At 37.9% G+C, this 12,208-nt stretch overlaps 1 protein-coding gene across 2 annotated transcripts; it reads right to left on the bottom strand.

Moving 5' to 3' along the window:
* Positions 1–240: 240 nt before the first annotated feature.
* Positions 241–11,972, bottom strand: LOC109060343 (sterile alpha motif domain-containing protein 3-like). Of its 2 annotated transcripts, XM_042759446.1 has the most exons (6): positions 11,640–11,971; positions 11,256–11,387; positions 2,963–3,948; positions 2,599–2,760; positions 2,404–2,499; positions 242–1,135 (listed from the first exon to the last, which is right to left on the bottom strand). In XM_042759446.1, exons 3-6 carry the CDS (start codon positions 3,926–3,928, stop codon positions 827–829), a joined length of 1,533 nt encoding a protein of 510 aa, XP_042615380.1. In that variant the 5' UTR covers positions 3,929–3,948; positions 11,256–11,387; positions 11,640–11,971; the 3' UTR covers positions 242–826. The 2 variants fall into 2 exon arrangements, with proteins under 2 accessions (XP_042615381.1, XP_042615380.1); XM_042759447.1 differs by lacking the exon at positions 11,256–11,387 and having other exon boundaries at positions 241–1,135; positions 11,640–11,972.
* Positions 11,973–12,208: the final 236 nt, after the last annotated feature.

The raw sequence follows: 12,208 nt of genomic DNA, 5'->3' as shown, positions 1-12,208 counted from the left end.
ATACAGAGTGTGAAGGCAATGTAATAAAGCCAAATAAATGAATAAAAAATAATTGAATAATAAGAAATTAACAGATATTACAAAAAGTAATAGAAATGAAACACTATGATAAAAATAAAATTATAATTAAGACTCACCTAAAAATAGAAAAAATAAATATATATATATATATATATATATATATATATATATATATATATATATATATATATATATATATATATATATATATATATATATATATATACTAATGCTATTCCCATATGGTAATAAAGAGTGTGAAGACAATGTATTAAAGCTAACTTAAATTAATTTTAAATAATATTAAAGTAATATATATTACAAAAACTAATAGAAATGACAAAAGCCCATATACTAGAAATTAAACTTAAAAAGAATGTGAAGAAACCACAGAATACCACACAATGCAGACACACATTGTAGTAAAAAAATAAAAAATAAAAAAAAAAAAATAATAAAAAAATAAACCTTGAACCCAGGCTCTTCCAAATTATAACTATCAAGTTATTTGCAACTGTGTGGTCATTAAGAACATTTAGGCAACATTTAGAAAGAATATTACCTAACAATGTTTAAAAGAAATATAGAAAAACTCTTTAGAGTATCGTGTTTGTTTCTAAATTAGTGCCCGTGTTTCTCACTTAAGCTAGTAGAAAGTAGAAAGCCAACCAACCCAGCTGTAATTATGTACACAAGTATCTGTTGCAACACAGAAATCTAAACAGAAACATTTTTGGATTGCAAGCAAAAAGATACTTTTCAGAACACTACTGACCTTCTACAGAAAAGCGTTAACACATTTACTCTATAGCTCATTTCTCAAGGCTTGTAACTTAGGTTTGAGCTGCTTTCTTCCATCATCAAGGTTTAAGAGGATAACTTGGATGAACTCAAAGAAGCCACTTAGCTTCTCAGGATAGCTCAAATGAAGAGCATAGATCATTCCAAACAAAATCACCAATGAATCAGTCCAAGATCTGTGAGACATTACAACCTGATCCTCAAGGACAATTGACACGTGGTGACTTTCAAAGGGAACTCCAGCAGGCACATCCTCTTCATTCACCACTGCCACCAGAGCCACTGCTCCATCCTGGATTGACTCCAAGTCATCCTGAAAAGGGAATACATGTTCAGTTTGTGGGAGTGTAATTGTACAAATCATCAAGCTTACAAAAAGCCTAAAGGTGCAAAAGAAAACATCATTACACCACTGATTTCAGATTTTTTCAGATAAGGTTTTCTATTCTTTAACTGTTTCGAGACAATATCAAGGATACCCTGATTTTATGTTCATTTTGTTGGCCAGGTTCTGCGCGGCCAACAGAATGAACGAATCACTCTCTGAGACAACTCGTTACTCCCGAGTCATATTAAAGATTCGTTCAAATAGAAGCTTAAGCTCATGGACGTGATTGTGTACAAGAGGTAAATACGATATAAATACTGTTCGTTTTCTCACACAAACCGATCTTAGGCCATCAATGTGTACTTACATTGGGGAATCGTTTAATTTGGACTTCTGTGTGCATGCTCTTTAAGACAGTTACTATATACCAGCATTATATGACTGACAGACAACAGCGGTTTGACCTAAAAATATACAAATTGAAACTACTGCGGAAACAGACACCTACATATTGGATGCCCTTTAGGTAAGCTAAAACATACCAACATTTAATTTCAAAGTAAACTATTCCTTTAAAACCCATTGATGTGGACTTAACGTAGAAGCTGTCTGAGTTTATAGAAGAGCACAAACAAAATATAAAGAGAGATGAGTGGTCTATGGTGTTTTTTATAAATTTTTAACTTCTGTTACAAATTTGGGAACAGATTATGTGTTAAGTGTCTCTGTTTGTGATGAGACCTGATTCTTAGCCACATTTTAAACTTTTTTTTTACCTGAACACCACTTAAAGTGTAGTCTTGACCAACTTTTATACAAGACTCCCATGTGTGTATATAATTGCCTTATAGAATTTAGAAGAACTATATTACTGCCTGACTTTAAATTATATAGTGTTGATGAACAACTCTGACCAGCCTTAATAAAAAAGAGAGCAATCCACAATAAAACCTGAGGGCTCATATAAACTGAACTTAACTATTTAAATAATTATTTTGTCCCATCTCATTTGTATTTACTTAAGGCTACTTCAGAATAAAGACAAGCACCATTTAATTAAGTGGAAGACCCTAGCATCCTTTTAATGCTCTGTCACACTACACAGCAAAAATTAAATAATGTTGAGAATTCCTCTAAACGCAGCCAACAGGGTACACAAGGTGGTTTCAAATTTTTATGTTCAGTGATTTCTCTTTGCAAAATAGATGAAGTTATTAAGCTATGAAAACAGAAAAAGGAGAATACAAAAATACCTTGCAGGTTTTGAAGACCTCTGATGAATCCTCCTTTAAGTACAGCGGTAGGCCAGCCAGGGCTGCTGTTCGAGCTGCAGTGATGTTGTTCTTGTCCTGTTGCCCAAACAAAGACAAGGTATGCATGTTGGGGGCTGCAGTTCTGTTCACATTCAACATCAATATAATGCATTAATGTTTTAAAAATGTTTTTACCTGTTCCTCATATGCCCTCAAAACGTCTTCCATCTTCTCACCAAAACTTCCAGTCTTCCTCTTTTTGTAGAGCTTCAACAGCTGAGGTGTGTACTTGTCAAGTGCAGCATAGAAGGAATACGGTAGATTTTGATTGGTGATCCTGTGGAATTCACTGTAGAGCTGCATAGAAAACAAAAGCACAAAATTTTTTTTTTTAAATCAACTCACATCATTCATTAACTTCAAGCCATATAAGACTGTAAGGGAAAAAACTTAAGACAAACAGACAAAACCATATTAACACTAATCATTTTTTGCTCTTTATCCAGATCAACCAGTGCTGCAATCATGACCATGACAATGTTTCTAAGTTTTTACTCACTTGGGCTTCACAAAAGAGTGCAGGCCATCGGTCTTTCAATTCAGCAATGGGAGGAGCTGAATTCACAATTTCTTCACGCCTGAGTGCAAAGGTACGCTGCATATGTTGATGGATGATAATCATGTCTCTATCAGTCACGGTCTTCTTGAACTGCTCCACCATCTCAAGCCTCAAGTTCTCCAGTGTGTCCTTAGTTTCTCCTTGGGGATAATTGGGCATGAAGTTTATTTCTCCTCTTCTGGGTCTTTTGATTTTGGCCCTGGATGCTGCACCTTCTGGATTGGTCCTGCTACGTTTTCCAGCATTCACAGCCACATCCTTTATGCCAGCCCTGCTCAGTTTGGTCCTGTAGTTGCCCATTTTGAAGCGCAGGCTGTTCTTCCAACCCTCATACCCTGTTCCGGAACCTTTTTCTTTTAGGCAGGGGTGTTTGCGCACCAGAGCCTCTGCAGCCATGAGAATATTTTTGGTACTGGGATATGCTTTATGCTTATATATTTCAGCAGCCATTCCATCCAGTATGTTGTGTTTTTGATCCCTAGTCAAGTTTAGAGTTTTCCCCTCTTTGACAAATGCATAGTTGCCCTCTCTTAGAGCATGCTCAACCTCGTAGGAGAATGTTGGAATAACAAAGATCTCTGGCCATCGGCAAAGACGATCTAGTGAATCTGTGTTATCAGACAACAGTGTATCATCTGTGCTGGTTGAACTGAGATCTGGCTCAAGATATCTAACTATCTTAATGGTTGCCTTGGATGGTAGGTCCTCGATGTTTACTAAATTGCATAGGGCATTGTCAAATTCTGGGTCTTGAAACTGAAGCCAAAAGTCATAGGCAAGGTTCAACTTATTTTTTATCTCAATTATGAGGGCATTTACAGTCTCAGGACGAGAGGGCAAAATAAGCCTCTCAGCATTGATATCATCAAGGATGACCCTTAGTCTCAGGACATCAGTCGCTTCCATTTACACTGTATTAGGGAAGCCTGTAACATAAAACAGACAGAGCTACTCCAGGTGATGCCGCTGTTTTTCACTAGCTGCCTAGACCACCCACACATTATCCATCTGTAGCTTCATTAACCATACAGGCAAGAGAGTGGTAACAATATTACAAAAAAAAAAAAAAAAAAAAAAAAAAAAAAAAAAAAAAAAATCACACTCTCCCAAAATGTCAAACTATTTTTTTTTTTTAAGTAAGTATTGGTTAAACATTTTAAAAGTATGGTATAATTGGGATACCACAAATTTAACCAGCATATTGCATGTATTTACCTTGATGACACATTGGTCATAATGGAAAATAGACATTACCTTTAATTATGTTGTCCAGTGTATTTATTTAAGGGTTAGTTCACCCAAAAATGAAAATAATGTCATTAATGACTCACCCTCATGTTGTTCGAAGGACTTATGACCTCTGTTCATCGTCAGAACACAGTTTAAGATATTTTAGATTTAGTCCAAAAGCTTTCTGCCCCTCCATTGAAAATGTAGGTACGGTATACTGTGAACGTCCATAAAGCTAAAAAAAAAGACATCAAAGTAGTCCATGTGAAACCAGTGTGTCAGTTAAAATTGTTTGAAGCATCGAATATACATTTTGGTCCAAAAAAAACAAAAACTTTATTCCACTCTTCATTTTCTTAAGCTTTGCCCTCAAGTGTGTTTACGTAGTATAACTGCGCAGAACTTCTGGGTTCTACGTCACCACGGAGGTTTACTATTGTCCGACACTGGTCATGTGTGTGATGCGCGTGACGTACATCACAGAAGCACTACGCAGTTATACTACATGAACACACTCGAGGCCAAAGCAGAAGAAAATGAAGAGTGCAATAAAGTTTTTATTTTTTGACAAAAATTTATTTTCGATGCTTCAAAAAGTTGGAGCTAACCCACTGATGTCACATGGACTTCTTTGATGGTGTCTTTATTATCTTTATGGACATGGACAGTATTCAATGTATACATTTTCAATGGAGTGTCAGAAAGCTCTCGGATTAAATCTAAATTATCTTAAACTGTGTTCCAAAGATGAACGGAGATCTTGCGGGCTTGGAACGACATGAGGGTGAGTCATTAAATGACATTATTTTTGGGTGAACTAACCCTTTAAGGTTATCACTAGTGTTCATTGAAGGTCCAGACAGATCTTTAGCCTCCCTCAGGTCCCTGAGAAGGCTAGTGATGGGCTACTCTCTTACTCTGACACAGGAATGAAATGTTTAGTTGTCAGAATTAGCTTGCTTGAAACCCTGTAGGCAAACAGTGGCATTCGGTCAGTTAGCTGACATACAGATTTCACTGTATGGCCCTTGCTTTTATGATCTGTTAGCTCATATGACCGCAAATGCTCAACATACCAGGTCTCATAGTCTTTCAGTACAAAGAAGATGTCATTTCTGATAAGTAATATGTTTCTGATCTCTTTAAACACAGGCAAGGCAGCATGTGTCCCAGTGCAAACAAACATCCCAGCCACAAAAGTTGTGCCTTCAATGGTAACCTGTTTTGTGCCATATACACTGCTGCTGTCTGTGATGCTCGATATTAACGCATGTGTATCAGTAGGCAATGACTCAACATAAACAGAAGACTCCACTTTTGAAGTCTGCACTGGTGGCTTGAAAAATCTTGGTGATGACAAATAGAATGCCATCATGTTTTTGTGTCTCTCTGCCATAGTTTTCAACACATTTTTGTAGTTATGAGAGCAACGAGCAACTGCCTTGAAGACTTTGTGCTTCCCCTCAAATCTCATTGTCCACAGATGCACCAGAGGACCAAAGCACTTTATGAGATGAGGATAATGCTCAATGTAATGATGCTTTGGCCGTAATCGTAAGCTGGGCAATACTTCCTGAAGCAGCTGCCTGTGATCTGAAATCTTACAGGCCATGTACTGAATGGTATCATCTGTGTACGTATGAGACATGGCAAGTTCAACTATATCTTTTAATTCCATTAGCACCTCCCAGAATTTGTCTCCTTCAGGGACTCTGGAGCCAATGAGAACAGGTAGCAGTCTAAGCAGAGCGTGGTTCTCATGCCCATTCCCGCCGATTGTCCCTCGAGTGGCAAAACTCTGAGGAATTGGGTGAGGGCGGTTAACCTTATCAGAATGTTGGAAGGGAAATGACAGTATTGCCCTATTCAGCTCTTCCAAAGTGAAATACTTTCTTGCAATCAAACCCTTCAAAGAATGTGCCAACTCAACAGGAACCACACCTTCAAACAGGTCATGAAGGATGTCAGGTGGAAATCCTGTGATAGGATGAAAATAAGAGAGATGATCAGAAAGAACACAACTTTGTTTTACACCGCAGTTCTCTTCACTGTCACTGTTCTGCATTTTTTGAACAAGGTGATCATGCATATTTTTGGTTCTCATCTCAAAACTACCAGTGATTGCATTTGATGTTTGCATATCTGTCTGGGTGGCAAGACAAAATCTGCAAAAATATGTAGCCCTAAAACTCTCACTGAAACCAGCTAGCCCATGGGCAGCCAGGTTATCAGCCACAACAGAGTACACTGTGCCTTTGAGACAGTGACCAAATGTCTCAATGTAAACACCCTCATTTTCAAGAGCTTTTAGGTCACTCAAGAGAGGCGCAAAAACCTTTTCATACCCAAACTGCCGTACATCATTTGAGTTGCACAAAAGAGTCAACTGAGTAGATTGGAGTTCTGAGCGATACTTTACTGGGAGGTTAGCTAATGTCCAATAAACTGCACATACTTTGTGTATTTTTTTTGATGTTCCTAGAGGGTTTGCAATTTCAAAATCATCAACATAAAGAATAATTGACAATTTTTGACCCTCATCTGAGAGAAGCTCATTTTCCTGGAAGTAGGAGCCATCACAGTAAGACGAATACTGTCCAGGCAACTGTGAGGTGGTTTCTTGGACTTTCTCAAGTACGTCTGTTTTTTTCAACAACAACTGCAAAGATGTGAGAATGGGCACATACATAAATGTACGCTGTGACGACTCAATAAGGTACTCTACAGGCTTGGCAAATGGAAACTTATCCTCATAATATGACTTTCTCCGCTTTGCTGTTGACAGTGGTCCTTCAGAGCAATAAACAGATGTATACAAAATATTACTCTCTGAAACTGCCTGGACAATCTCACTAACAAGTGTGTCAGTAATGGGGCAGTTATGTTTTTTCCAGTATTTTGATTAGAGATTCTCTGGAAAACTGGTTCTGACAGTGAAAACATTGATCAATATGCTCAATGATTTCCTGTGTTGCTCTTGTGGATACATGGAGAATAGTCTGCATTTTCAAGAAGAAGGCAGCCAGATTGTACTGTAACTGCTCTGTTAATCCTTCATCACTACTGCCTGAGACCGGGGCGAGGCAGTTTCATTTTCATCTGAAAACGCTCTTCCTGATCATGTTCAGTGTCATCCTGGGAAACATTCGAGACATTTTTTACTACAACTGCCACATCATTCTGATACATGTTGGTGTTCTCTGCACTTGTGTGAATTGTATGTTGAGTAAACATTTGTTTGAAACTTGTCAGGCCCTAAATGGACAGCGGCAATCCGTGAAGATGCCCCCTTAGATGAAAAGCACATGTCTTTCTCAAAACAATACCCTGCTTAAAATCCGCACACAGGGCAATGAAATGCCACGATTTAAAGTCAAATCACTGTTGTCTCTGCCTACCAGTCTTTTCACTGCCCAACACTCTTGACAAATGTACCTTCAATGAGTTATATAAGTGCTAGTGCTAAATGTAAAACATGCAGTTGTTATACAGGCAAGGTAAAGGGTGAAATTGTGGAATACTGGCCATGATAGAGTCTGTAATGTCTCAAAAACTGTATTTTTAAGGCACTAGAAAAAACACACAATTTACATTTCCACATAATTTATACCAGTCAACACAAAAAAAAATATTAAACCGTCAGTTTGCACAATTTTGTCAAAGGATAGGCAGTGGACAAACTGTGGACCATGCTATTTGCTTTTAATAACATAAAAAAATGTGTCTCACCGTATTTCCCTGATAACGTTTTTTTTTTTATTTTTCTAAAAACGTACATTGCGGAGAGGGGAGAACGTGACTGTGAAAGCGCCAAAAATCGCGCCAATTTGGGCCCAAACCTAGCCCTAAATACTGTTTAACAGTTAGCTAATGTTAGGTCATTCCCTTGTGAAGATTTTATAGTAACCTCAGTTAACGCCTTAACTTTAAGTTACTTAAAAAAAGGGTGAGGGCATATTAGCTAGCGAGCCAACATAGTTTGCTAACGTTAACATAAAACTTTCACAAACAACGTTAATGTTACTTAGCCAAGAATGAACGAGTCATTTTGTATAAACCACTAAAGTGAGAAAATGAATTAAGTTAGAAAATTCCTGTGAGAAAATCATTCAGGAGTACCTGAGGTGATGAACAAAGTTGTAGCGGTGTCCTGCAGGAAACTAAATTAGAGCTTCTGTCACCAGCATCGACACACACCAGCAATTTGCAGGGGGAAGTTGTTGCGAATGCTGATGCCGTGCCTTCTGCAAGCAACAATGCAAACAGATCAGCAAAGGTACGGGTTCTGCGAGCGCTTTTGGTACATCCGAGGGGAAATCGCAGCTTTCTGGCACTTAGAAGAACCAAAAGGCAATCAACATTTTCTCTCTTTTTGGAGGATGACAAGAAAGACTGAATGAACTGAATTTAAGCTACAGGGCAAGGACAATTCAGTTTGTGATCTGATGACAGCTGTCCGCCTCCTTTCAGAGGAAACTTGTGTTGTTTAGGGAAGACCTGATGGCAGACTGTGCACACTTTCCAACTGTGAAGGAACAGGTTCAGGGTGAGAGAGATGTGTCTTCTTTTGTTGACTTTCTTGACAAGCTGATTGTAAACTTCAGCATGCGTTTTGACAGCTTCAGCCTTGGACAGCAGCTCACCCTCTTCATTCAGAACCCATTCCTCATCACAGATGTCAGGGAGTTCTCAAAGGAAGTCACACTGCTCTTCAAGTTGGAAAAATGCTGGGCCTCTCCAGATCCAACTGATCGATCTACAAGCAGATGTGGCCTTGAAAGAGCATTTCGGAAAAACTGATCCTACCACTTTCTGGATTCAAATGGTCCCAGAGACCGCTTTCCCAGGTCTGAGGAAAGTAGCCTTGTACATCTTAACCATGTTTGGCTCCACATACAACTGTGAGGCAGCTTTCTCCACAATGAACATTATTAAAAGCAAATACCGATCCAGACTCACCAATGAGCACCTGCACATGTGTTTGAGAATGGCCCTGACGCCATTCCAGCCCAGATTTAAAATCCTGGCAGGACAACCAAGGGCTCACTTTTCTCACTAAGCAAGAGAAAGTGTGGAAGTGGGATATAAAAGGGAAAGAAAGAGAAAAGGAGGCGTTAAAGCTGTTCAATTGTTAACGTGTGTTGAGATTGTTTATTTTAAAATGTGTTTAAACTTAAGTTGTGAAAGGAAGTTAACTAAAAAGTAAAAGGGAAAATCAAGCTATACTTTTTATTTCCTTTTTCTAAAATTAAGCACTTTATTTTGAGATGCACATTTTTCAAAAGCTCTCTGTTGTGTTTTATTTCTTTTTTAATTTATTTTAAATGCAGCCTTTATTTTTTATTTAAATTGATCATTTATTATTTATTATTAGAGTACTATTATTATTTCCCTACAGCTCAATATATAAACTGACAATAAATATTGTTGAAATATTATTCAATTTGTACTTTCATTTTATTTGACAGTCGTCTCTTGACTAGGCTACTTACATATTTTCATACAACTACTAGGCTGTGGCACTGAATGATAACACAAAGTTAGTTATTGTGATGTTGCGGACCTTTGGTTGCTGATTTTTTTTCTAACTGGACCTCTTAGAATTTTAATTCAATACCCCTGGTATAGAGGCTTGGCAAATGGAAACTTATCCTCATAATATGACTTTCTCCGCTTTGCTGTTGACAGTGGTCCTTCAGAGGTAACAGATGTATACAAAATATTACTCTCTGAAACTGCCTGGACAATCTCACTAACAAGTGTGTCAGTAATGGGGCAGTTATGTTTTTCCAGTATTTTGATTAGAGATTCTCTTAAAACTGGTTTCTGACAGTGAAAACAATTGATCAATATGCTCAAATGATTTCCTGTGTTGCTCTTGTGGATACATGGAGAATAGTCTGCATTTTCAAGAAGAAGGCAGCCAGATTGTACTGTAACTGCTCTGTTAATCCTTCATCACTACTGCCTGCTACCGGGGCTGAGGCAGTTTCATTTTCATCTGAAAGCTCTTCCTGATCATGTTCAGTGTCATCCTGGGAAACATTCGAGACATTTTGCACTACAACTGCCACATCATAGTCTGATACATGTTGGTGTTCTCTGCACTTGTGTGAATTGTATGTTGAGTAAACATTTGTTTGAAACTTGCAGGCCCTAAATGGACATGGCACGGTTTCTTTCCGTCTTAGATGCCCCCTTAGATGAATAAACATGTCACTCTCAACAAATGGCTGCTTAAAATCACACACAGGGCAATGAAATGCCAGATTTAAAGTCAAATCACTGTTGTCTCTGCCTACCAGTCTTTTCTCCAAATGTACTCTTGACAAATGTACCTTCAATGAGTTATAAGTGCTAAATGTACACATGCAGTTGTTATACAGGCAAGGTAATGGTGAAATTGTGGAATACTGGCCATGATAGAGTCTGTAATGTCTCAATAACTGTATTTTTAAGGCACTAGAAAAAACACACAATTTACATTTCCACATAATTTATACCAGTCAACAACAAAAAAATAAAACCGTCAGTTTGCACAATTTTGTCAAAGTCTAGGCAGTGGACAAACTGTGGACCTTGCTATTTGCTTTTAACTAACATAAAAAAATAAATCACCGTATTTCCCTGATAACGTTTTTTTTTTTTTTTTTCTAAAAACGTTACATTGCGGAGAGGGGAGAACGTGACTGAAAGCGCCAAATCGCGCCAATTTGGGCCCAACCTAGCCCTAAATACTGTTTAACAGTTAGCTAATGTTAGGTCATTCCCTTGTGCGATTTTATAGTAACCTCAGTTAACGCCTTAACTTTAAGTTACTTAAAAAAAGGGTGAGGGCATATTAGCTAGCGAGCCAACATAGTTTGCTAACGTTAACATAAAACTTTCACAAACTAACGTTAATGTTAATTAGCCAACTTAATGAACGAGTCATTTTGTATAAACCACTAAAGTGAGAAAATGAATTAAGTTAGAAAATTGGGTGAGAAAATCATTAGGTTACCTCGTGTGGAAGACAAAGTTGTAGCGGTGTCCTGCAGGAAATAAATTATGTCACTGTCACCAGCAAGACACACACACAGCAGCAGTGCAGGGGGTCGGCGTTGCGAGCTTCCAGTGCCGTGCCGCGTGCAAGCTTGTGATGCAAACAGATAGAAAATGTCACGTCTTCTGCGAGCCGCAGTTCTAACAAAAACAAAAAAAACACAAACAAACTAAAATTAAACTTACCCAACCAAAATAAAAATCAATCAACGAACATTTTTTTATGAACCACTAAAGCAGGAATTGGTGCAAGCTAACGTTAGTGCTAACACTTAGTAACATTCCGATTCAAACAGTTTGCAAACCAGTAAGATTAATAAAATAACAGAAATCATTAGGTTACCTCGTGTGGAAGACAAAGTTGTAGCGGTGTCCTGCAGGGAATTAATTATGTCACTGTCACCAGCAAGACACACCCGGCAGCAGTGCAGAGGGTCGGCGTTGCGAGCTTCCAGTGCCACGTGCAAACAGATCGAAAATGTCTCGTGTTCTCTTCTTCTACTTCTTCTTGGCTGTTGGCATCCAGTTTAATGGTGCACGTGTTCTCTTTTCGGCGCTGCGTGCTCAAAGACAGCAATGTGCATATTAAAGGAATACTACGCTTTTTTTTTTTTTGAAAAAGGCTAATTTAACATCTCCCCCAGAGTTAAACAGTTGAGTTTTACCGTTTTTTAATCCATTCAGACGATCTCCGGGTCTTTAGAAGAATATATATATATATATAGCTATATATTTTTTTCCTACTATGGATGTCAATGGGACCAGAAACATAAAGTTTCATAGGGTCCAAAAAAAATATTCATTTAGCTTTTAGACAAAAGGGAAAGCAACACATTCTCACATGTGAGAAGCTGTAACATAAAATGTTTGTTATTTTAACTTGTAAATACTACATCTAGACTACTAAATCAA

The sequence above is a fragment of the Cyprinus carpio genome, chromosome A7 (assembly GCF_018340385.1).
Source record: "Cyprinus carpio isolate SPL01 chromosome A7, ASM1834038v1, whole genome shotgun sequence".
NCBI classification, from domain to species: Eukaryota; Metazoa; Chordata; class Actinopteri; order Cypriniformes; family Cyprinidae; genus Cyprinus; species Cyprinus carpio.
This window is presented reverse-complemented; position numbering and strand designations above follow the sequence as displayed.